Source organism: Pan paniscus, chromosome 5 (genome assembly GCF_029289425.2).
Source record: "Pan paniscus chromosome 5, NHGRI_mPanPan1-v2.0_pri, whole genome shotgun sequence".
Classification (NCBI taxonomy): Eukaryota; Metazoa; Chordata; class Mammalia; order Primates; family Hominidae; genus Pan; species Pan paniscus.
In genome coordinates this window covers 133,846,729-133,873,236 of record NC_073254.2, presented here as the reverse complement: position 1 = coordinate 133,873,236, position 26,508 = coordinate 133,846,729, and the positions used below count along the sequence as shown (strand labels likewise).

General features: G+C 40.1%; 1 protein-coding gene and 1 long non-coding RNA gene across 2 annotated transcripts; one reads left to right on the top strand and one right to left on the bottom strand.

Moving 5' to 3' along the window:
* The first annotated feature begins 1,681 nt into the window (after window positions 1-1,681).
* On the top strand, window positions 1,682-16,465 carry LOC134730618 (uncharacterized). Its single transcript, XR_010112505.1, has 2 exons — window positions 1,682-4,222; window positions 5,157-16,465. It is a non-coding gene; the product is annotated as an uncharacterized LOC134730618 (long non-coding RNA).
* MARCKS (myristoylated alanine rich protein kinase C substrate) lies at window positions 15,370-22,017 on the bottom strand. The gene is made up of 2 exons (XM_034962724.3): window positions 19,317-22,017; window positions 15,370-17,479 (listed from the first exon to the last, which is right to left on the bottom strand). The coding sequence occupies exons 1-2, from the start codon at window positions 19,416-19,418 to the stop codon at window positions 16,583-16,585; spliced, it is 999 nt and encodes a 332-aa protein (XP_034818615.1). The 5' UTR covers window positions 19,419-22,017; the 3' UTR covers window positions 15,370-16,582.
* Between the last annotated feature and the right edge of the window lie 4,491 nt (window positions 22,018-26,508).

The following is a 26,508-nucleotide window of genomic DNA, read 5'->3' as shown; positions in this document are numbered from 1 at the left end:
TTTATGGATACATAGTATAGATTAGAGACTGCCACAAATTCCTGGCCACTTCTCTAATTAAGAGGTAGAGTCCACTTTTCTCCCGTTGTATCTGGGCTGGCTCTGAAACTTATTTTTCTCTATAGAATGAGGTAGCAGTGATGCTGTATAATTTCTGAGATCTACAGCTTTTGAGATCTTAAGATATCTACAACTTTATGTCCTGAGAAAACTCTCTGTTGGAAGCTAGCCACCATGCTGGAAGAAGCCAAAGCTATGAAGAGAGGCCACATGGAAGAAAGCTAATGCTAAAACCCTCCAGTTCAACAATCCATGCTGATTTCCCGTCCAACAGCCAGCACCAACTAACAGGCATGTGAGGGAGCCATCTTGGATATTCCAGCTGATTTAACTCTCCAGATGACCCTGTGATGACCCTAGTGGACATCACACAGAACAGAACTTCTCAGCTAAGCCCAGTCACCCATGGAATTGTGAGAGAAAATAAATAATTGTTATTGTTTTAAGCCACTATGTTTTGGGTAGTTTGTGACTATCAATAGATAACCAAAACACATAGTAATCCGTCATGTGGGTATATGTTGTTTTATTTAACCCAACCTCTACTGATGGACATTCAGGTTGTTTCTCCTCTTTTGCTATTATAAACAATGTTGTAATTAATAATGATGTAAATATGTCACTTTTCATGTGTGATTGTATCTGTGGGATGAGTTCCTAAAATTAGAATTTCCGGATATAAGAGAATATGCACTTACAGTTTTGATAGATATTACAAAATGGTTATCTGGGAGATTTCACTAACCTACACACTTCCAGCAGTAATATATGAAGTCACTATTCTCCTACACCTTGACTAATACTATGTTATTAAACTTTCTGATTTTTGCTAATCTAATTGGTAGAAAATGGTATAATTTTAATTTGTATTTCCATTTTTAAAATAACATTGATCATATTTTAATATATTTAAGAGCCATTTGTATTTTCTTTTTTCTAAATAGTCTATGTTCTTTGCTCGGGTTCTACTGGGATGTTGGTTTTTTAAAAAATTGATTTATAAAAACTCTTTAGGGAGTTTAATCATTGATTTATGAGTGGCAAACATTTTTTCTCAGTTTGTCATTTTTCTTTTGGCTTTACTTAGAGTATTATTTGCCATGCATAACTTTTTACTTTTATGTTGTCAAATTTATCAAAATTTTAACTACTTTGATAGTTAGAAATTCTGCCTTGGATTCTTCTAACACTTTTTCTTCACATTTAAATTTTGTTGTATCTTTTAACACTTAAATCTTCTCTGAGATATGAATTTCCTTTTTTAGGTCATTTTCTGTTATATTTAATTATGTTTCAAATCTTGCCTATTGCCTGTGTGCTTCTCAAGGGCAGGAAACCTGTCTTTTTCATGGCTGTGTCCTGAAAAGCTAGCACAATGGATCATATATAAAACACTCTCAGTAAGTATTGATACCATATGAAATAAACTTTAGGCCTGCACTGGGTTCCAAAGATAAAGGCACTCTTTCTGACATCATCTGGGGGGAATTTGTTGACCACGAACAAAGAAGCTACATTTTGAACAAGCATGTTTGAAACTCTAGAACTTAAGGCTCAGCAATACAGAAATATTTTTGAGTCTTTTTTCTCCAGCTATATTTACTGTCTACCATGTGTGACTTCTCTCTCTTCTGATGCTAATTAATTAATACCCCACACGCCAAACCCTTATTTACCACCCTGCACACACAGATCTCCATTAGAAGTCTGGAATGTTGATGGTTGGGTAGGTATTTTAACCTAGCTTAACCTCTATCACAATAATTAATTTTAATTGCTTTTCACCTTGGTTACGTGATCCCCCAACTCCATGGAAATGATATAACCTTGTAAAAAATAAAAAAAAATAATAAAAACCTTGACATGAGCTTCTTAAAGAAACAGACGTGAGATTTGACTTGAGCATTCAGTAACCAAAGGTATAAGATACCCAAAACAAAGGAAATGTGGTGCTTTCACTGCTTGTTTTTAGTGCTGCCACTTCTCTCCCAAGGAATGTCACTGCCTTAAACTCTGTTCTGTGGCAGATACTTCCTGCCCCTATACATCACCTTCAGATGTACTATATGATCAAGATCTTTACCATCTGGCCACTCCTCTAGCTCTAGTGTTCCAAATGGCTTACATTTTTAATGGTTCTTTGTGATCTCCCTGATATAGAAATACAGGTATGCAAGGACATGTGCACTCATAAAGAGTCTATCTTCCTTCTTTGCATTCCTGTGTGCTTTAGCCAGAAGAGATGTTTTAGGATGGTGGTACAGTGAGAAATTTATGAAACAAGGGCCACTGGGCCACTGAGATGACTATTTATGGTTAAGTGGAATCCAAAAGGATGATACGGGGTATCTCTTTCTTTACAAGTAGTAGCCACTGCCATTGAACAAATATTTAAATAATACAAACAATTGTTAATAATTATTTAGCTCCTCTTAAATGAGTCACGTGTCCCCTTTCCATGTATAAAAACTGTATTTATACTTTGTGTTTCCCTTGTGCTACTCAAAAGATCACAATAAAAACATTCTCTTGAAAAATTTACTTAGTTTATTTCACTGACTTAAAAAAATTTTTTTTTACTGCATTTTATGCTACATTCACACATTTCACATGGTGGTTGAACATATAAGGAAAGATATATTTTTACCACGGCTTGATAACATTTCTTCAAGATGCTATCCTCACAACAGATTATATTTATTCAGAAAATTTGAAGTGATCTATTTGAAATTACCTCTAGTAGTTTGTTAAAATGTAACAGATCCATTTATAGACTTTTAAAAGATGGAATTTTTATAAAGATACAGTTGTTTGTTTGTTTGTTTTTTAGACGAAGTCTTGTTCTGTCACCAGGCTGGAGTGCAATGGCACGATCTTGGCTCACTGTAATCTCCACCTCCTGGGTTCAAGCGATTCTCCTGCTTCAGCCTTCCGAGTAGCTGGGATTACAGGCGCGTGCCACCACACCCAGCTAATTTTTGTAAAGATGGGATTTCACCATGTTGGCCAGGATGGTCTTGATCTCCTGACCCATTGATCCACCCACCTCAGCCTCTCAAAGTGCTGGGATTACAGGCGTGAGCCACCACGCCTGGCCAAAGGTACAGTTATATGTCAGTTATACAATAGATTCCCAATAGGGTAAGACCCTGGGGGAGTAACATCACTAGAATCCGATGTGTCCATCTCAAATAGTTTTTTACTGAATTGATTATGTCTCAATAATATTTTGGAATCTTGATAAAAACTTACTTGGCTAAAGTATACCATTAATATAAATAAACAATATAAATATAATATAAATATTAATATAAATAAACAATGGTATTTACCATATTACCTTTACTATGTGTATTTGTATCCAAAACACACTCATTTATACCATATCAAGGCATAGCAACTCCAGCTTGTTTGAAGAACATTACTTGATAAACAGCAACGAAGACAGAAGAGTTGATGGAAATTCTGATATTACTACCACCTCCTTTCCCTACTATTGCCCTTGTAAAACACAGAAATAGTTTGTTCATGTGACCAAATTGAAGTCTTCTTTCACTCAGGAATATAGAGTATCCAACATGCATTGTGGTGCTTTAAAGATGGTCAAAATTCTTTGACATTATCTCTTCAAGAGGTGGTGTCAATGTCCTTCTTTCCCAGAATCTGGGTGGGCTCAGAGACTGCTTTGACCAATATAGCATAGTGGAAGTAAAGCTGTGCCAGTGCCTCGGGCTCAGGCTGAAAGAGACTGGCAGCTTTCACTTCCTGTCTTTTGAAAGTCTCTTGAACTTCGGACGTGGGGGAAGCCAGGGGCCGAGTGAGAAGTCTGACTATCCGGAGATGGCGGTGAGTATAGAGAATTTCTGCTAGGTCTCCTGTGTTTCAGCCATCCCAGCCCACGCACCACGACACATTATCAAAGGACTATCTTGGACCTTCTCATCCCAGCAAACATCCAATGGAGAAGAATGAAGACCCCAGACATATGATCCCACTCTAGCCATCCCAGGAGCCCCCAGCTATCCAAACAACTACAGCTGTGGCCAAAAACATCGTGTATCAGGGACAAACTCTCTGCTTATGGCTGCTCTAATCCTTGACCTACAGAATCATGAAATTTGTGGATACGGTCATGATCTTGATTTTGGCGATGGTTTCACAGGTGTGTACCTATGTATGCTTATCAAAGTGTGCACTTTAAAATGTGCAGTTTATTATATGTCAATTATATACAAAGCTGTTCAAAAATTTAAAAATAATTGTTGTTTTATACCACTGAGTTTTCAGGTGGTTTGTAATATGACAATAGATAACCTGAACATGCACTTCCTATGTTTTATGTTTATTTCTTCCTGATATTTATTAAAATAAAAATATTATTAAAATACAAACTTGGCATATAAAACTTTACTAGGTATATTAAGTACTTTTTTTACAAAATTCAATTTGTTTTTATTAAATGTCTATAATCTAGACTATAGATTATACAGTCTAGATTATAATCTAATCTATTATATTAGATATAATAGATTAAATGAGTTGGCTTTAAAAAATCACATTATGGATTATTATTGATAATATTAGTATTGTTTTTTACTGAAGTGTATTTCTTACCAGAACAGATTCTAGGCATTTGCACATTCACTCTTAAGTTTCTAGATCCAAGTCCATTCCCTAGAACATATTAGATATTCAATAGGTGTTTGGTAAAAATATAAATGAAATATGGAATAAAATCTAAACCTTTTCTTTTGTTTTAATATCTTTATCTAGTATATCTTAGTTTAAATGTATTGCAAATGATTTCAGGACACCAGTGTCTACCTGAGCTAGATTGCTCTCAAGTTTTAGTTTAATATTCAACCAAAAACGCACATTATAAAACAATGTACCTTCTTTTACAAAAAGTTTGCATGTGATGGAGCCAGGTCCCTTTGAGTCCAGCACCTAAGTGTCTAATCACTAATTCATCCTCGTGACCCCATCAGGAAATAACATGACCTCAAGTCTAACTGACAGGAATGAGACCTACAGAAGAACAAAAAAGGAAGAAAAGTTAATAATCTTTTTTCTGTCCATTTTCTTCTTTATTGTAGGTCAGATGTACGTGATGGTTACCATTATAACTACATACTATGAAAGATTAATCAGTGGAAAAAAACAAGTTAAAGACACACAAAAACTTCAGAGAATCAACTTCTGGTCAAAAAAGTCCTCCTTTAGCCAACTCTAAACCTCATTCAACCAATATTCTCTATAGTCTTAGAAAGCATTCAGAAGACATAATATTTTTTAAGGACTTCAAGCAGCAAATGGCAGAAGTGACAAGAATTGAAAATAGAGGAAAATTTTGTTTTGCTTAAAGAATTCTAATTTTAATGATGGGAAGTATGCATCCATATTTATGCCAGATTCATATATATGAAATATATATATATATATATTTCATGTAAATGTACTTTTGCTAACGAAATAGGGATTCAGGACAATAAGAAGGTCTAGAGGAAGCACCCTTTATGAGTAATTGGTTTCAATGTTCGTATTCTTGATCTAAACAATAAAAAATCAAAACTGCACTTTCTCAATGAATATGTTTTTCTCTGTGTTTTAAGTCTCAAGAAGTTATGGTAGAAATGCTTTACAGAAAATATTTTTCAAGCCCGGCGTGGTGGCTCACGCCTGTAATCCCAGCACTTTGGGAGACTGAGGCAGGCAGATCACTTGAGGTCAGGAGTTCAAGACCAGCCTTTCCAACATGGTGAGAACTTGTCTCTACTAAAAATAAAAAAAAAAAAATTAGCCTGGCATGGTGATGCACACCTGTAATCCCAGCTACTTGGGAGGCCGAGGCACGAGAATCACTTGAACCCAGGAGGTGGAGGTTGCAGTGGGCTGAGATGGCACCACTGCACTACAGCCTGGATGACAGAGCAAGTAAGACTCTGTCTCAAGGAAAAAAAAATTTTTTTTCATATGATAATACTACAGCTAGAAAGCTAGAATTCTTTCTTACTGATTGTTATATTAAGTCCTTCCTGTTCACTAAACATTACTAAGCATGAAAAAAATCTTTGTGCTGTGGTAAGAATGCTGAAAAATGTATAATTCAAATCCGGATATATGAATAACAACTTCTCACTATAGTTTGGAAAATAAACTAGTATTGGTATATTTTTTGTTTGTTTTAAATAAACTCATCACTGGAGTTTTAATAAATTTTGCTTCTAGACCGTGTGAAAATTTTAAATTAGAAGCTATATAGCAACTCATTTTTAAATTAACATAAAAATTCTCATTTAAAATGTTCTGAAAATTGTTAAACATATGCAGTTGCTGTAATTTAATACATTCCTCTGTCTTCTACTGTCACTTAATACATTTCTCTGTCTTTTCTGTATCCCTTGTTTCCCGGCAGTAACTCATGCTTTCAAAATATCAGGAAGCAAATGAGAAAAGAAAAAAAAGACATTCATTGTATATGGTAAGCCAAATAATGAACTGGCTAGATAGTACCTCAGAGACTGGAGGAAAATGGCATTGTTAACATAATTGTTTTTCCAGTTAATAATTAATATTGTATAATCTGACCTTAATCTATAGGCTTCTTTTTCATTATAATCTCACCAGAAGTCCTTAATTCTATTCAAATGTTACCTATTTTAGATGATCTATTGCTTCATCCAATAGTTCTCAGTTTCTCAAATACACTAAAATAAATAGCTCTAGTTGGTGGTTTACTTAGAAAGAAATGTTACCCCGTGGTCACTTAAATCCGACATCCTCAAAAATTCTTTTTTTATACAAAGCTGTGAAGTAATCCTGCCAAAGGACACTTTGGGCTCTGCAGTGAGTATAATTTTTCCTTAAAAATTGCCAATTTCTTGATCTATATTCTATGATAAAAGTTTTAATATTTTGCTAAGTTAATTAGTATTGCCTATTGACCAACATGTTCTATTTAGTGTACTGCTTCACCAAGTGCCAACATATATGTCTCCGGTGACTGCTGATGGCTGAGTCTCCTTATGTTAGTAAATTTCTAAACATTTTTCTTAGTACATGGAGTAATGTGTTATGTTGATCAATGTTTGATGACACTTAAATGTAACTACATCGCAGTAATTCGAAGGTAAGAAAAAGTTGCCATGACTTCCATTTCTTTGAAATTGTGTACAATGAAGGCTTCTCAGCATGATACCCCAACTAAAATTTAGGCGTGTGACAGCACTTATAAGTAAATCCATTTTATTTGAGTAAATATTGAGTTTCATTTACCTTTTAGCAAATTCCCAAGTAGCATCTCCATAAATTTAAACTGATTTTACTTATTGGGTTCTATTATTAACTTTAAAAGACAATCTACTTTGGATCATTTTGAGCATCACATATTGCTTACATAAAATAAGTTTAAATCTGAATCAATAATGATACTAAGCAAACAAATAAAATCATTGGTCACTGTATTAAGTCTGTTTTCATGCTGTTGATAAAGACATACCCATGACTGGGCAATTTACAAAAGAAAGGTTTAATTGCACTTACAGTTCCACGTGTGGCTGGGGAAGCCTCACAATCATGGTGGAAGGCGAAAGGCACATCTCACATGATAGCAGACAAGGGAAAAGTGCTTGTGCTGGGGAACTCCTTTTTTAAAACCATCAGATCTCGTGAGACTTATCCACTATCGGCACGGGAAAGACCTTCCCCCACGATTCAATTACCTTCCACCAGTCCCTCACATAATACATGGGAATTCAAGATGAGATTTGGGTGGGGACACAGCAAAACCATATCAGTCACCTTTGGAGAATACTAGAGAATTAACTAACTATTCTGAACATCAGTAAATAAAGGGAAAGAAGCAAACATTTTTTCTGTCTTTCCATAAAAAATTGTACTTTGAACAACCAAATGGGTGATAATGAAAGAAAGTTCCTCTTTATAAAAGTAACAGAAGAGGCCAGGCGTGGTGGCTCATGCCTGTAATCCCAGCACTTTGGGAGGCTGTGATGGGCAGATCACTTGAGCCCAGAAGTTTGAGACCAGCCTGTGCAACATATCTAGACCCTGTCTTTAAAAAGAAAGAAAAAATTTTAAACAGTAACTGAGCATTAGCTATTGTGGGCACACTGCCTATGGGTAGCCCTGCTCCACAAGGAGCAGTTAAAAAAAAAAGTAACTGAGTAGATAAATGAGAAAGGAATGATAATTACAATAACAAGATGTGGCAATCCTGATTTAATTAATGAATCTAAGCAAAAAGCAATGGCTTTGAATAGAACACAGAAAAGAAACAACTAAATATTATGTGCCTCCTGGTTGAAATATACACAATTATCTATGATTTCATCTTTTGAACCTGAATCTGATCAAGCCTCTGGATCTATTCATCAATTTATATAAAACACAAGAGACACAGAAAAGACAAAGGAATGTACTAAACTACAGCATGAGGTACAATCAGCAAAATTCATACCATGGAAACTATAGAACAAACAATTTAGTTTCTTGCAGAAATAAATTGCAAGGGAAAAATAAAGACATGGTTAAAGACACTTCGGAGATATGCTTACCAGATGCAATTTATGGATGTGTATTAGCGTTCTCCAGAGAAACAGAACCAAGAGGATATATATGGGTATATAAGAGGGAATTTGTTATGGAAGCCAGCTCACATGATTATGGAGGGTGAGAAGTTCCACAACATCCCATCTGCAAGCTGTACAACCAAGGAAGCCAATGTTGTAATTCAGTCTGAGTCCGAAGGCCAGAGAAACTGGGGCCATTGGTGTAATCTTGGAGTCTGAAAGCTCAATGAAGTCAGAAGAAGATGGATGTCCCAGCCCCAAGAGGGAGAGAATTTGCCCTTCTCTTTTTCTTCTATTGGAACCCTTAACAGATTGGATGATGCCTGTCCATATTGATGAGGGTGGTTCTTCTCTACTCAGTTTACTGCTTCAAATGCTAGTCTCTTCTGAAAATTCTCTCACAGACCCACCCAGAAATGTTTTACCAGCTATCTGGCTATCCCTTAACCCAGTCAAGTTGACACATAAAATTAACTATCACAGAATGTTATTTGGATTCAGATTTTAATCAACAAAGTGTGAAAAAATAATAAGATTATTGGAGAAATTTGTGTGTTGGCTGGATGTTTAATGATGACAAGAAAGTTTTCATTTTTGCAGGTGTGCTAATGTTATTGTGGGTTTTGTTGAGTCTTTATCTTCTAAAAATACTTCCTAAAATAGTTACAGAAGAAAAGATTTATAATCTGAAATTTGCTTCCAAATTATCCAAGAGTCTGGTGTTGGGGTTGGGGACTGAGTGGAAGTACAGACAAGGCAATCTTGGCCATGGGTTCATGCCCAAATTTCTTATTCTTATTATAAGGACACCAATCAGATTAGATCATGGCCCACTCTAATGGCCTGATTTTAACTTAATCACCTTTAAAGTTCTCTTTCCAAATACAGTCACATTCTGAGGTACTGGGGGTTAAGGCATTAGTGGGAATTTGCGGGGACATAATTCAGTTCATAACAAGTCCATTCAGAATCTTGCTCTGTTTATTTGTGATATCAATGCCGTATAAACTGCTTAAAATGGTTACCTTCAATATTGGCTCAAAAGCTAAACTTTGTAAGCTCCTGGCATTAATCACCATGCTATACTTTGCAAAGTCCACAGCCCAACAATCCTAACCACTCCTTCACTTTCAGACTAATTCTATAGTTCTATTTTCTCCAATATGGTAGTCACACATGAACTAGTAAACACTTGAAATGTGGCTGATCCAAACTGAGATGTGTTGTAAGTATACATTACACTGGATTTCAAAGACTTAGCAAGAAAAAAAGAAAGATATCTCGTTACTAGTTTTTGTATTGATTACATGTTGAAATGATAGTTTGGATATACTAAATTAGATTATTAAAGTTAATTTCAGCTGTTCCTTCTTCCTTAAAAAAATATGGCTAGTAAATAACTTTAAAATTATGTGCTCACTTTATATTTCTATTGGATGGCACTTTTCAAAAATACAGGTACCTGTCATTTGACCTAAGATTTGCTTCAAAGACTTTCTTTGACTTCCAATTTATAACTCTCCCCAATAATCCCTTTCCTTTTTGCACCACACATTTAATAACCTAGGTGCAGAATTCTAGCGCTATATGCAGTCCTTAATTCACATCTCAAACCTGAAGAACATGTGCCTACTTCTCAGGCAGACAACATGTAATGCTAACTGAAAAAATGCCACTGAAATTTGTTATATTTATTGAAATCCTAAGTGATGGATAGTTCTGTTGCCTTTTACCATTTCCAAGGAAAAAGAGAAGCTATAATAATAGCAATTGACAAAGATACCCTCATTTTTCCTTTACCAGTGGTACTAGATATTCTCAGGCTGCCGCAGTGGCTTACACCTGTAATCTCAACACTTTGGGAGGCCAGTGTGGGAGGATCACTTGAGTCCAGGAGTTCAAGACCCCATCTCTACAAAAAAATAAAAAAAATTGGCTGGGTATGGTGGTACACACCTGTAATCGCAGCTACTTTGGAGGCTGAGGTGGGAGGATCACTTGAGTCTCAGAGGTCGAGGCAGCAGTGAGCCATGATTGCACCACTGCACTCCGGCCTGGGCGATAGAGTGAGACTATTTCAAAAATAAATAAATAAATAATGTGAAAAAGATACTCTCATATTTCATTTATAAACAACACTAGAAAAAGTCTTATGCCCCAATTTTACCAAAACACTAGAACTGGGCTTATACAGATTTCTAGAAATTTTTGCAATACTTACATATTTGCAGCTGCTAAATTTTGTGACAAAGATAAATACTTTTTGCTTAAAAGTTGATGCTGAGAGGAGGAATTGTAGTTAGGAGTATTTCAGCATCAGTAATTTTTTACTTTTTCAGGAACATAAAATATGATTAACATCCACTGCTTGTATTTCTTGGCAGGCTCAGTTGTATCTTACCCAGATTTTCATTTTAGTACAATTAATCCATACAGGTTTAATTAGGTAGATTTAAATGCTTATCAAATGAGTATACTTATTTGGCAGCACAACAGTGGCTCAAAACCTACAGGATTAAAAACTTTGCATTTTGGCTTATCATCTATATCCCTGAATGATAGTTTCCATAATCATCAAAGTAATCTTTAAGAATTGCCAAGAAATCAAATAACGAAAATGTCTGTTTTTAAAATAATTTTAAGGCACTGAAATAGGAAAAAAAAGATTTTTGGAGAGTCAAGTTTTTATCAAGACTCCTTGTAATTAGATCTGTTTTTCACATCCTTAATTTTGATTGTCTCCTGTAAAATTATCCTTATTAAGTCAACATAGAATCTCAGAATAATTATTTTTATAGTTGAAGTATCCTTCCAAACATTTCCTCAAGCAGTACTTTTGCATCATTTTGGGGTAATTGGATTACCCGTTTGGAGGATTGAGATGGAGGAAAAAGGGGAGAGGGAGAGTACCCTGTTACAGAGAAAGCAAAATACTACAGAAGTGGATTGCTGAATATCTTGTTCCTTGAATGCACTTCAACACTGCACATTAGTAAGCATTATAAAGAATCAATGCAAACATTAATTTAGCTTTCTCAACATTACAGTCTGTAAATGAAATTCTTTAGATTTAAATTGATTACTATAAAAGGTTTACTTTTTTTCCCTTCTTGTATTTCCAAGGGCATACTATGCCACTTAGCTGTGTATTTAACTTCATTTAGCCTCTATCAAGGACCTGAAACAAAATGCTTATAATGAATGCTATTTTGTCTTGGCGCGGTGGCTCACGCCTCTAATCCCAGAATTTTGGGAGGCAGAGGTAGGCGGATTGCTTAGGCTGGAAGTTCGAGACCAGCCTGGCCAACATGGCAAAACCCCGTCTCTACGAAGAACACAAAAATTAGCTGGGAATGGTGGTGCATGCCTGTAATCCCAGCTATTTGGGAGGCTGAGGCACAAGAATTGCTTGAACCCAGGAGGTTGCAGTGAAGTGCACTCTAGCCTGGGCAAGAGTGAGACCCTGTCTCAAAAAAAAAAAAAAAGCTCATATTTTGATACTGGATGGTTGTTAACTTTGTAATGTGGAGTTTGAGACCATAATTACCCCAGATTTCTATAAAGAGTTACACAGTTTATTTTTGAACATTCAAATTTCAAGTCTCATAAGCAAAAATTAAAAAAAAATGTTTCATTTACATTTTCAACACCAATCTATAAAGAATTTTCTTTCTTAAGAATGAAATACAACTTATATATCTAAATATGGGGCTTCCCTTACAGTGGTCTTGAAAGGTTTATTCATTAATTTAGTTGATACTTTTAAGATTCAAAGTATTTTTAGAATTTAACAAGAAATGCCTATTATCCAGAAGACAGTTTTTCTAAATGATGCCAAATCCTCATCTTTTGAGAAAAGGTATGGCTTACAGTAAGTCATTATCACTCAAAGTATTAGGCAAGAGATCAAACTATGTATTATCATTTTTTCTTAAATATGAGCCATAACTATAAATAAGGAGTGATTTCCATATGTCTCTGAAAGAGGAATTTCAGAGAACCTTTTGGGTTGAATAAATTCCAGACAAAAAATTGATCTGTTTCACCTACCTACAACTTAAATGAAGAACATATGTAAACAAGTAACACTGAAAAGATTGCTTTTTATAATTCATTAGTGATTGGCATGTTACTAAAGGTAAAATAGAAAAAAAGATAATCTCATCAGTTTTAGTCAACTACACCCAAGTATATCTATTGAATACTTTTAAAATATTGAAAACGTATAGGAAATCCTAAAGTTGTTGAAATTGACACCTAACCTTTTAAAAGTATTTATTTTTCATTTTCAGAATAGCATTCTTGAGTATAATTTAAAAAGAGTGCTGGAACTTGAATCCCCAACAGGGGGGACTGGAACATTTACAGATTAAAAGCATTTTAAAATTCCTGTGTGGCACACTCTACTTTCATAGGATGTGGAGAGGGGAAAAAAATGCTCAATATGCAGTGAATGATTAAAGGGAAGTTAAAATCTAATAGATCTCTTACTTTTAAAAATTTTCAAACTTGACTGAGGCTACATTAAACTATACTCCCCTACCAACTGCTAGTCAAGGATCTATCTAAAAAATATGACTGCATGTCCAGGGATGTGTGGTGGCTCATGCCTGTAATCCTAGAACTTTGGGAGGCCGAGGCAGGAGGATCGTTTGAGCCCAGAGTTCAAGACCAGCCTGGGCAACATAGTAAGACACCTGCCTATAAGTAAATAAATATATATATATATATATATATGGCTGTGAAAAGTACCTTACCCCAAATCCTTAACTTTAATTGAAAAGATATATTGTTTATATTCATATGATAAAAAAATTGCATTGTTTCTCAAATATATTATCAAATTCTATCGTTAAAATTTTTAATTGGCTTGGGGGCATACAACTCACCTTCAATGGATATAATTTTATTTGTTAAATATAATGCCAAGCATATCATTTAAATCTCTTAAACTGAATGCTTACCTTTAACACTTAAGATTTAAAAATTTTCTCTAAAAATATTTGCATTTTAAAATAAAATTTGTAAAAAAAAATCCTATTTTAGCAGGCTTGATTATATCAACTGGTAAAACTTTATTTTACAAGCAATAGGAATTGGATCAAATGATTATTATAACCCAGAGGAAGTATTTTGTAACCACAGCAAATGCCATTATACATACTGCCAATACAGATTTAATAGACAATACTGAACTGTACAAGAGTTATTTATTTTTCCTTAATCTCAAAGCTATTTTTAGTAATACAAAAAAGCCATATTAACATTTTTTTCCGTTAGAAAACATGATGTACAAAACTTTGGATGAAAAGATATGTCAAATTTCATTTAATCACTTGGAGGAAAATCCACCAACTCCATCAATACCACCCAAAGTGTTTTAGGCAGTGAATAAAATCAAAATAATGCATCTTAATAAATTCCAGCTGTTAAAAGAACAAACTTAGCAATATATAACAGTTTGCTACACAGGATTTTTGACTATTCACTTTGGGAGTTATTTTTAAAAATCCACTTTTTTACTGAGTCCTACTACATACCAGGCACTGTACTTGGCCATCTAGGTAACTAAGAAAACGTTGGTTAAGATAGGAAAGACCCATAAATCAGTCCTTTGGTTACCAAATTCAATTTTTAACTTTCAAACATCCTCCAAGATCAAGAAACCCTAACTAAAAATACACACCCTTCTAAGTGTTATTTGATTTTATTAGTAGCAAGGGTGTTTGGTAAGGTCATGAACCACTATTTTTGATCCATTATTCCAATTAAGAATGCGTGTCAAAAGCTAATTTGTTATTTTTCTAATGAGTTTAAGATTTGGCATTCAGTTGTTACACATGTGGTTCAATGATTTATCATGAACCCTAAACTGCACACTGCTCAAAAACAGCAAAACAGATGTGCATTAAATGAAATAATGGTTTTTGATACATATCTTAAATTTCAATCAGTTTAGGGTCCTTTGAAGAAAAAGATATCCAGTTATCGGGTGGCAAAGAGCAGAGGAGGTAAACTAGTAAAGATTATTAATATTCAGTGAAGTATTATTGTCTATCTTATCCTTTGAGTAACAAGATGCTAACACACTTTCAAAAAAAAAAAAAAAAAAAGGATGCTTAAAACTATGCTAAAGGCCCATGAACTGACATCATCCATTCAACACCATTACTTTGTTACATAAACCTGTTTTCTTAAGGTAGAACATATTATGCAATAATTTGGAAATTAGCCAAGCACTAAGCAATTACAATAGCAGGTAATACACCATCAATTTTTAAACACATTTGGTCACATTTCATGACCCATCTACAGTATGGATTCTATAGTCTCTCACTCAATTTAAAATTTGTTTCTGGACCTGAATGACAAGAGAATGGCTTTATGAAATTTTCTCATAAGACATTTAAATAGTCTTAGGTTCACACCCCTTTTGTTGTAAATGATTTAATCTGACATGCTATATAGCTACAATAAAAATAATTATGTTCAATTCTTAAATGAAAACTAAATGCCAATAAATGGTAACAGATTTGACATGGAATGTTGTAAGATCTTCCTCTACGTAATCTGACACTGCGGATTATGAATTTCAGAGCTTGAAAACTTCAGATTAAGAACCACAATAAAATTTACTCCTGATGGCATGCAAGATCTTCCTAAAAATTAACCTAAGACCTAGAAGTCTCAGAATTATTAGAACATAAAAAAACACAACAAATTTGTACATTTTATTCACATTTATTTTTCGCTTTTAGTGTGCTCACAGAAAATTAGAACACCTTAAGCAGGAGTTTAATAGCAATTTTTGTAAGCAAAGTTACATTCCATCTCTAAGTCAAATTGGTCAAAGCTTCTCCAGTATTTACAAAACATGATAGACAAGATGCTACACAAAACCATTGCATCTGAAGATTTTTTTTCCTTTATTCTCAAAGACGACTGGAAAAGAAAGCATTATCTGCTGTAATCAAAAACATACCACAGTATAAACAGTAACCATTCCACTTATCACAGCTTGGTTGAGTTTAAAATTTGTGTTTTAAAAGGTCCAAGATGACTGCAGTTTTACAAAAATGGGCAGGGTGGAAAGTTGCAAACTTCATGTGCTTCTGGATATCAAGATTTGTTTTTATACAATAGTCACAGTTAAAAACACCCTGCTGGTAATACATAATTACACTTTATTAAGGTCATAAACCAGCAATAAACAATAAAGCCTATACAACTTGTAGTTCTACTTAATCACTGACTGGTACAGCTAACATGAGATAAGTGAAAAGTTCCTATGGTTTAAATGAACTCCTAAGACTATGATCTTTTTTTTTTTTTAATCTGGGTATTGGTGTTTTTTCTTTTTTCCTCTTTCCTTCTTAGTCAAGACTTGTAGTGTTGTAAACCTGCCTCACAAAATACATGGTAATAACTTTTCTTTAAAAAAAAAAAAAGACAGCCTTTACACCATTTCTAGTGGCACACTATTTTGGCAACGTTATGCACCACTTCAATTTCCCCATTGTGACCCCTATCACTTCATTTGATATCCCTTTTTGACCCACCCATCTCCTTCATATATGGGCATGTCCATAGATTGACAAAGAAAGTTTACATTTTTGAATAAAGATGCAAAGTATGCAAAAACATTAATACTGATGCGAAAAAATAAAAAATAAAAGAGAAACAAGGCAGAGGAAGAAGGTGTTTAAGCTCTCCTCGACCGGTTGGAATGGTGGTTAACAGAATGATTTGAGATGGGATCTGTGGGGAGGGGAGAAAAAAAAAATTTGGTGCTTAAAAAAAAGTAAAATAAAAAAAGACATCTTTAAAATCAATCCCTGGTTGTAGACAAGTTCTCCAAAACCAGTACCTGGCACCACTCCAACAAACAAACGGGGGAGAAAAGTTCTTCGATTATCTCACAAAAGCTTGCTCTTTTACTCTGCCGCCTCCGCTGGGGGGGCTTCTGGACTGCACTCGGGCTGGGCCTCCTGTGAGGGGGCTGCGCAGGCTGACGAGGCTGCGGCGGCCGCGGGCTCCACCGCGGGGGCTGCCTCCTGCTCCGGGGGCGCGCCGGGCCCGGCGGCGGAGGGGGCCTCGCAGGCGGCGGCGCTGGCCCCGGCCTCCTCGGCCTTTTTCTCCTCCACCTTGCTGGGCTCCTCGGCGGCCTTGGTCTCGTCGCTGGCGGGCGGCTTCTCTGGCGCGACAGCGGCCTCCTGGGGCTTGGCCTCCTGCGGGTCGCCACCCGCCGCCCCCTCCTCGCCCGCTGCCGCCTCCTCGCCCGGCGCCGCTGCCTGCTCCCCGGAGGCCGCGCCCGCCTCGGCGGCGGCCGCAGCTGCGCCCCCGGCGGCCTCGTCCTTGCCGCCTTCGGCAGCGGGCGCCTCAGCCTCACCGCCTTCTCCAGCCTCCTTCTTGTTCTTCTTGAAGGAGAAGCCGCTCAGCTTGAAAGACTTCTTGAAGGAAAAGCGCTTCTTTTTTTTTTTCGGGGTCTCGTTGCTGGGCGAGGGCGTGGCCCCGTCCTCGGCCTTGGGCGAAGACGTCGAGGAGGCGGCCGACGCGGCCTCTCCCTCCGCGGCCGTGGGCGAGCCGGGCTCGGCAGCCTCGCTTTCCGCGGGGGCCTCCTTCTCTACCGGGCTGGCCCCGGCCTCGGGGGCGGCGGCGGCGGCCGGCTCATCTTTCTCGGCCGCGGAGGGCGACGCCGCCCCGCTCCCGGCGGCCGCGGGCTCCTCCTTGTCGGCGGCCGGGGCGCTGCCGTTGGCCTGCAGCTCCTCCTTGGCGCCCGACTCGGCGGCCGCGGGCGAAGCGTCGCCGTTTACCTTCACGTGGCCATTCTCCTAAGGGGCAGAGAAAGCGGGAGCGTCACTGAAGCGGCCGGGGCGCCGCCATTCCCGCCCCCAGCCCTGGACCGGGAGTGCCCCGCTTCCCCCTAAGACCCCTGTGGCCATCGAGACCCCACCCCCGCCGTTGCGGGGAGGGAGGCGCGGTTGGACGCCCAGAAGAGAGCCCCACGAACGAGGAAATGGGCACCGCTGCCTGGAGACCCCCCCAAAACACAACTGTAGCACCCAAGTACGGCAATGGCCTCCCAGCCATTCAGCAAGTGCCCTAAAGGCGAAGTCCGAAAGGTAGCAAGCAAAGGCTAACCATGCCAGCCCTCGCTTTATAGGGGGCTTGGGGGAAAAAAGGTGCCAGGGACTAGTTGACACAGCAAACGCCCTTTGGAAGAAGGCACAGAGCCAGAGCTGGTGGTTCGCGCCTACGTTTCACATCCCTCTTTCGCCCTAAATACATAAAGGCCTCTTCAAAATACCAGGAATTCCCAGGGGGATCACAGCACTCGAGCCAGGAGCGCCCGCGCGGGGCCCTCCGAGCTCCTGCGCCCACCCAGGCCTTTGGCACCGGCAGGGGGCGCTGTGCCTCCACCGCGCCGCGTTGGGCGCAGGCAGGCGAGGAGGGGCGGAGTCGCCGGGCCACCCCGCCCTGCCCAGCCGGGCCCTGCCCGCAGGCCGAGGCGCCCCCGAGCCCGGATCGCGCAGCCCAACAGTCCGCAAACAAAGCTCAGGTGGTTTCCTGGCCTGCCGGTCGGGCTGAAACCAACAAGGCAGGGGGAAACCCATTATTTCTGAGGTCTCGCCTCTGCTTCCACGCCCACCTTCCCCTGCGATTCTGCGAAGCCTGGGCGCGCCTCGGCGGCTCATTTTGCATTTTTAACGGGTTTAAAGCCTCTTGGCAGACCTCGCTTTCCCCAGTAGGTTAGAGCAGGCGAAGCGACACGATCTCTTCTCTAGGAAAAGAGGCGTGGTGGGTGCCCAGTGTTTGCGAAGCAGCCACCCATGGCCGACCTCTCGGGTCCACCCAATCGTGGCTATCTGCCTGGGTCCGGGCAGCGCCGGGCGGCCCCCCGCGGGTGGTCGAGGCGCCACGCACAAGAACAATCCCGACCGAAAGGCACGAACCGCCTCTTTTTGACCATCTGGAAAGGTTCTTAAAGGACCCACCGAGTGTTCCCACCCCACAGATACCATTTAAAAATCAAATGGATGTGTAATTCCACAGACAGCTACGAATAAAGATTTAGGACAGTGGGAAAGCCTCATCAAAAGGTACCGAAGCCCTCTGTCTGGCCCCAGCCAGCCACCTTTCCAAGAACCCAGGGCACGCCGCCGCGGCATACAATAAGACAGCCCTTCCCTCCTCGCCTTTCTCCACCACCATCCCCATTGCGCCCCCCTTTCCCGACTCCCCCCCCCCGCCACACACAATCACACCACCAGTTCAGAAATCTCGAAGACAATCCAGCTTCGACAACAAACCCGAGAGCCACCCAAACACCATTGTGCCCCCGAACACAAATGCAACCTGGCTGGGGGCGGGGGAGGAGGGCACCTAGCTAGTCACGTTCTGCCAATCTCCAAACCACGCCATTTTAGACGATTTATCACTCCTTTCCTCCCGTCTACTCAAGAATTCTCCAGGATTCTAAGGAACCACTCCTTTGGTGTGGGGGGAGACCCCGGCTATGAAAAACCCACAATTTAGGCTATCCATTTCCATTCAACTTTCAGACTAGAATCCAGCCACACTCCTCTCCACGAATGAGCCTTGGGAGCCACCAGGAGGGAAGGAGAGAAAGACACCAAATAAATGACCACAACCACAGGTAGAATTTACCTGTCCGTTCGCTTTGGAAGGCGACGAGGCCACAGCCGCCTCCCCAGGCCTCTCCGCGGCGGCTTCTCCCTTCGCTGCGGTCTTGGAGAACTGGGCACCCATGCTGGCTTCTTCAACAAAGAAACTCAACAGATCCAAGAGGGGAAACAAAGAGCCTCGGGTTGGTGTAACGACTGGGCGAGCAGCAGCAGCGGCGGCGGCGGCAACAGCGGCAGCGGCACACACACCGGAGGGAGGGGGGTGGGGGTGGTGGAGAGGACAGAACAGAACCGATTAAATACACTCCGGATAAAAAAATTTTAGTCGAAGAGATCAAAAAGCAGCAGCACAGGAGGGAGGGAAAAAGGGTGGAAAAGTCGAGCACAAAAAAAGGAGCCCAAGTGTAGTTCGAAAAAAAAAGAAGTAATAAAAAAATCCCAGATTTGTAGCCGCACTGTAGACAAGAGGAAAATGGAGAAATCTCCCTGGTTGCTAATAAGATGCGGGGTCCAACGCCCAAGTGCACAGATGAATGGGCTCGCGGGCGCTGACGCGGCCCCCGCGCGCGTCGGCCAATCCGCGCGCCGCACACAAAGCAGGGGGCGGGGTCTGCGCGCCTGGCGAACAATGGAGCCGCGCTTTGCAAACGGTTTGAAAATCAGCCTCAGACCGAGAATTAATGTCCTCCAAATAAATAAATCAATTAAAAAATACATGGCACTCGTCTCTCTCTGCTTGAAAATAATAATGCATTTCTTGATTGGCTTGCTTTGTTTGGAATTAATTAACGCGGGAGGGGGGTACTTGTGCATCGGGGCGGAGAAAGCGTTAACTTGACTCGCATTGACTCTCGTCGGTCTATATCCGTGTGTCTCTCTCTCCACTCGCTCCCCTCCCCCATCTTTCCGTGTGTTTATGTGTATGTGTGTGTATGCGAGTGTTAAAGACAATGGTTGCGATTTGTGTGTTTGCAGCATGTTTTCTTTCTTTCTTTTTCCATATTGGTTTTACAGATACTGATCAGGGTTTGTTTTTTCAACTGCTGCAATGGTTAAATCGTCCCAAATTGAAAAGTATTTAAACCACGAAGATCGAATTTCATCAAGCGAGATCGCAAGTTAGAATTAGGTCTGTAGGCCAGATGTGGAAAATGCAAAAGCGGCAAACAGCGAAGCCACACTCCCTTCCCTCTCCCACATTGGCATGAAATAAAATATTTTGAGATTGGCCTTGGGCGCTCAACAAATTCCCCCTTCTCTGGCTATTCCCAATTAGTGATTTTTTTTCCCCACAATTCAAAGTGAGAGCCATTTACAGAAGATCGAAACTCTTCGCGTTTTATCACTGTTTTAAATGACATAATTTTCCTCTATGGTGAAATGAGACACAGCCTCGAGTAGACGAATCCATATTTACAGTTGGGTTGTTATTCGCGTCAATATGGATCGTTTTCAGCCTACTGCCAGAATCGAATGGACTCTTTTTGAACGTGTGTGTGAGTGCGCACGCAGGCGAATGTGCTCCTGAAAGGAAGGGAGGCAGCAGCAACGATGACATTCTAAACCGGATTGCAGTTCTAAGGAGAAATGTTCTGTATGTTGAGAGATAGCAAGATCCCTGAGCTCTCCAAGTCTAACTTGGGTTAGAGGAAAAGCTTCTATAATGGTACACAGGATACCTCCATCTGTCACTGCGCTCCTTGCCACCGAAGTACCAGACGCTTTTTGTGTGTGAGAGACAAGGCACTGACTTAAAGTATGGGGGGTGAGGGGAACGAAGGAAACAGCTTAATAAGCATTTTCTTCCCAAAGTTTTCACTCGTGGCAAAATCAGACCACCTTTTCTCGTTTACATTTGGTGATCTTGCAAGGAATAATCTTTCGCTTATGAAGGTGAGAAGCAGTCGAGGGAATGGTTCATTTCTCCTGGTGCTGGCTCTGAATTCTCAAACAGTTTTATTTTCTGCTCATTGTAGGGAAATAGGTCACACTCTGAGTGAAAAAGACGGTTGGTTCAAGCCAGTAACTCTTTGTTCAAGCGTTGCTTTAAAAATCACCAAGCTGAACATTGTTACGTGAAGCTTCGTCTTCTCACTGTCCAGTTCCTTCAGATGCATTATTCGACCATGGTCATATTCCCCAGAGCTGATGTAAAGACGTTTCCGTAGAAATGCATCTTGCCAGCAAACGTGTTATTACCCTTCAGAGAGCCCGCTGGCCTGGCCCACGACCCCAGCCGCCAGGATGGACGCAAATCCCTTGTATTAGCAGTTCCAACTTGAAAAGCCAACTGGGCTGATCCGACACCACCATCCAGGCGATTCCCAAAAGCCCATTTAAGGCTCTTGATTTCCCCCCATCCCCAACGTGAATCATGCCCCTTCCTCCGCATCCCCCTCCTATTTTAAATTGGGGTGACTGCTAGCTCGCTTTCAGATTTTCTCCCAGACGCGTCCTTAGCCCTCCATTTGGGGGCTGCTTTTATTGCTCCTTTGTTACCAGGCTGCAGTGTAGCTTTCCCCCCTTTTCTTTCTGGTACGCCTATTTGCCTGGTATCGGCTGGTCTCCCTGGCAACGGCCGGGGAAGATTCGGAGCACTGGGCCGGGGAGGGGGAAGAGGCGGAGCCGGCGCTGGGGGGTGACGGTGGGGGAGACGGGGGCTGGGAGTGGTGGAGGGGAGAGGGGCCGAGTGAGAGACTGGGAGACAGACTGCGAAGCAGATGGCCGCGCGAGGGGGCGGGGTGCGGGCGGGGTGCGGGCGGGGCGGGGCGGGGGGACAGTCCCAGCGTCAGGGGCGCAAGGGAGCCAATCAATTCCCGCAGCAGCTCCGGGGCAAAAAAAAAAAAAAAAAAAAAAAAAGTGTAAACACATAGATTCCCTCCCCACGAGCGGTCTCGGTCTCTAGTTTACAGTAGAAAGATGATTTCTTTTTGATACGCAAGCGCATTCTACGGTAGCTGGAAAGCCGACAGTCCCCAGCAAGTGGCAGGCGGAGTCTCCTTGGGGGCGCTGCCGGCGGCCTCTGAGGGCTGGGCCACCCTTTCCCCAACCTCCCCCAGCGACTAGCGTCGTCCAAGCAAGGGATTTCTTCAGCTTATAGGGAAGGGGGTCCCGGCGGAGGATGGGTGAGGAAGAACGGGCTGGGAAATGGGAAACGGTTGTGGTTCTTCTTGAAAACCTGCATAATGACAGGGAAGGAAGGCCAAGAACGTGGAACTAGTAGGGAAGCAGTTCAGTGCAAGTGTGGCTCCTCAGGAGTTTGGTGTGCTCACACGCAGAGTTAAAGGTTTCAAATAAAGCGCCAAAAGTGTTTATATACATATGACTAAAGAACCCAAGAGTTCATAGTGAAAATGTAAAACCGGTGTCTGTAACCAAATCAGCAGGAAGAAACGGTCATTTATTTTTTATTTGTACTCCCCTTTCACCCTGCCCTAACATATTTGCAAGATAATAATAATCTGTGTATAGGTTTCTTTTTAGAAAAAAAGCAATTTATTTAAGAGACCTGTTATTTTTCTGCAAAATGTTAGCGTTGGAAAGAATTTTAGAGACCATTCCACAAAATCTTGAGGGCCCAGTGTGCCAAACACAATAATCTAGATCTTGTTTTCATATCATTGAACAATATAAACTCAGTCTCTGACCTCAGGGGCTTCCAGTTTAGAAGATCATCTAGTGAAGTTGAACTGGAGCACCTGGCTTCCCCCTCTCAACGATGAAGAAATAGGCACCAGAGCGTTGCCAGATTTCTCAGATGGTAGAGCCACGAATAGAGCTCAGCCCCCTTGATGATTCTGAGTCCTGGCTTTTTCCACCACTGCCAGTGCTGCCATCTTCCCTTGATGGCACAGATTCACTCAGTAGGTCAGTCATTCATTCTTAAAGTATTTATTAAGGTCCTCCTAAGTGCGAGGAAAAAGGCTTTAGACATCAGCTTACACCAGGGACAAATATGGACATGGTCTTTCCTCTCATGCAGCTTACATTTGTATTATTATTTCTTAAAACTTCTTAATATGTGAAGAAAGAAAGAAAAACAAGATTAACTGTGTGCTTAAAAAACAATACAAAAGATGACAGCCACTTTGTAGATTCCAAATTAAATACGCCTTTTTCACCTGGAAGCATTCATGCATTCACAACATATGCAATCCCACTGTGCAGGCAGTGTTCTGCTCCATCCTTCATCTTAGATTTTATGCTACTTGAAATTTAATTCCACAGAAATTGATTAGCTTGCAGTGTGGTGGGGAGGAAAACAGACATAGCCCCTCAGTTCATTCGGCAAGCATTTATTGAACTCCTATCATGTAGTAGGCATTTGGGATATGTCAGTGAACAAAACAGACAAGAAATCTTTATAAAGCATACATTCTTGGGTGGGGAGAAAAGCACAAGTTAAAAAAATGTAAGTCAGCAAATTATATGAAATGTTAGAAGTCTGTAAGTGTTGTGGGAGGGGTGGAGTGGTGGGGGAAACTAAAGCAAAATAAGGGAGATGGGAGTTCAGGTGAGAGTTGAGATGTAATTCCATATAGGCCGGGAAAGGCCTCATTGAGAAGACAAACTTTGAGCAGATTTGAAGAGGTGAGGTAATTAATAATGCAGATGGCTCACTCAGATGCTTTTAGCCTAACAAGAGAGGGGAGAAGCCAGCATTTAACAATGAGATCACAGACTGAAATATAACTTTAAACCATCACATGTACTCTTAACGAAAATAAGGAGTACATGTGACCATTTGAAGTTCTATTTTGTGCTATAAGATAGTATACTTTCATTAGGAGGGTTAAAGAAGGCCTTTTGAAATAAGTAACATTTAAGTGGAAACCTAAGGGAAGAGTAGGCATTAGTCAGGTGAAGAGGTGAAGAGCTGTGTTCAGATGGAGGAAATAGCAAAGCCCATGAGGAGGAAGAGTTCAGCATGGATTTGGGAGGAAGGTAGAGAGATGAGTTAGAACATATTTTCAGATTCCTATAAAACGTCTCAGTAGAAGAGTGAAGTTCACAGATGTAAGTCTGAAGTTCAAACTACAGTTTTGAATGTAAATACTGATTTGTGATCATTCCACATGAAAATATTTTTAGAAGCCAAGTCACAGGAAAATGCAAAAGATAAGAGATTACAGAATGATGCCCTGAGTAATTTCTGCTCTCAGAGGATCCATAGAAAAGGAGCCAAGATGGCAAAGAAGACTGAGAAGGAATTCTCAAAGAGTAGACAGAAAGCCAGGAGAGTGTGGGGTCAGGAAAGTCAATAAAGACAGTGTTTCAAGGAGGAGTAGTGAGTTTTGTCAAATGCTGTTGAGTGTTCAAATGAAATACTGAGATGTTTCCATTGCATGTTGTAGGACAGAAACTACTGGATACAGGCTCCAGAGCAGTTTTTGTAGTATGTTGAGAGTGGAAGCTGGATTTCGTGTGTTGAGGATAAAATGGAAGAAGAAGAAGATGATGGCATAGTCACCTCTTTATAAAGCTGGACTCAGTAAAGGTTTAGGGAGACAAGGCAGTAGCTGGAGAGGGCTGGGACAGGTTGAGCATCCCTGATGGGAACATCTGAAATCCAAAATCTGAAATTTTTGAGTGTTAATATGACACCACAAGTGGAAAATTCCACATCTAGCCTCATGTGAGGGGTCATGGTAAAAACACACATACACGACACACAGTTTATTCAGTGTCTCCAAGGAGAAAAAACATCCCCCCAGCCCCTGTCAGCTGCAATATATGTTTTCTTTGCACGTCCAGATTCCCCCATGCAAGCACACCACAAAGGGTACTAAAGTAGTTCAATGTACACAAATTTTTTTCACAATGTACATAAATTTCAATGTACACAAATTTTGTTTCATGCACAATATTATTTAAAATATTGTATGAAATTATATTCAGGCTATGTTTATAAGTATATTTGAAACATAAATAAATGTCGTGTTTAGACTTGGGTTCTCATCCCCAAGATATCTCATTATGTATATGAAAACATTCCAAAATTCAAAAAAATCTGAAATCTGAAACACTTCTGGTCCCAAGAATTTCAGATAAGGAATGCTCAACCCACTTAATGTTTTTTTGGCTTGTGTTATGCTGTCTTGGATGGAAGGCATCAGAGCACATTTAACTGATCTGGAAACTAATACAGTAGAAAGGAAAATGAAGATAAAAGAGGAAAAGGAATAAAGAATGGAAAAACATTTCTGAGAAGGCAGGAAGGGATGGGGATATAGGGCACGTGCTGAAAAATTGGGTTTTAAAAGACATTCTGCTTTTTAAAATATTCTGTAATGAGAGAACAAGAGGATGCCTATAGATTTGCTGGTGGGAAGATGAGAAAGTTTCCCTCTGATGGTTTCTATTCAGCTAAGAGGAAAGAAGAAAAGGGAGAGTTGCAGTTTGATGACCTTATAGAAGGTGTGGAATAATGACTGGGAGGCATAGGATTGAGACTTTTGGGCATGGCAAGACTTTAGAGCAGTAATGAGGGCCCATTTGAGGTTGATAAATCTCAAGGATGCTTAATCAATATATCAAATATATCTTTCTACATCCTCTTTAATATTACCAGCCATTCACTCTTTTAACCTATGCCCAATTTGTGTTATATCTATAAGTCAATATTTGCACAAAAATAGAATATAGATTAAAAGGCAGTGCTATTACAAAGCACAATGTCAGTTAATCCTATATTATTTCATGCAGATATGCATAAAGAGGAGGAGGGAGGGAAGATAACCTACTCTGTACCAGGGACAGCACTGTGTGAGTCCGCTAGGCTTGTGTTTCACCCTTCCAACAGAACCTGAACTTGTATCATTTTCCCATTTTACAGATTTGGAAATTGATGTTCAGGAAGGTTTGGAAAATAAAGTTCAATAGTGTGTTAGCCGTTGTTCATTGAAGTCTCTCTGCCATCTAGGAATCTAATAAGAGCTCAAATGGTTGTAATAGGCACAGAATCTTATATGCAGTTGGAGTTTTTTTTTTTAATTAAAAAATAGAGACAGGGTCTCACTATGTTGCCCAGACTGGTCCTGAACTCCTGGGATCAAGTGATTCTCCCACCTTAGCCTCTCAAAATGCTGGGATTACAGACATGAGCCACTGCCCCCAGCCTGTAGTAGGAGATTTATTAGTTTTTAAAATTGATACTAAAACTGCAAGCTTCTTTACTTTTAGACTTTGCTTTAGTGCTCTTTATTAACTATCCA

Excerpts from the sequence above, each read along its gene's own strand:
- MARCKS (XM_034962724.3), bottom strand. The coding sequence starts at position 19,418 with ATGGGTGCCCAGTTCTCCAAGACCGCAGCGAAGGGAGAAGCCGCCGCG. Across the intron at positions 17,480-19,316 it reads CTTCCAAAGCGAACGGACAG|GAGAATGGCCACGTGAAGGT; the intron begins GTAAATTCTACC and ends TCTGCCCCTTAG.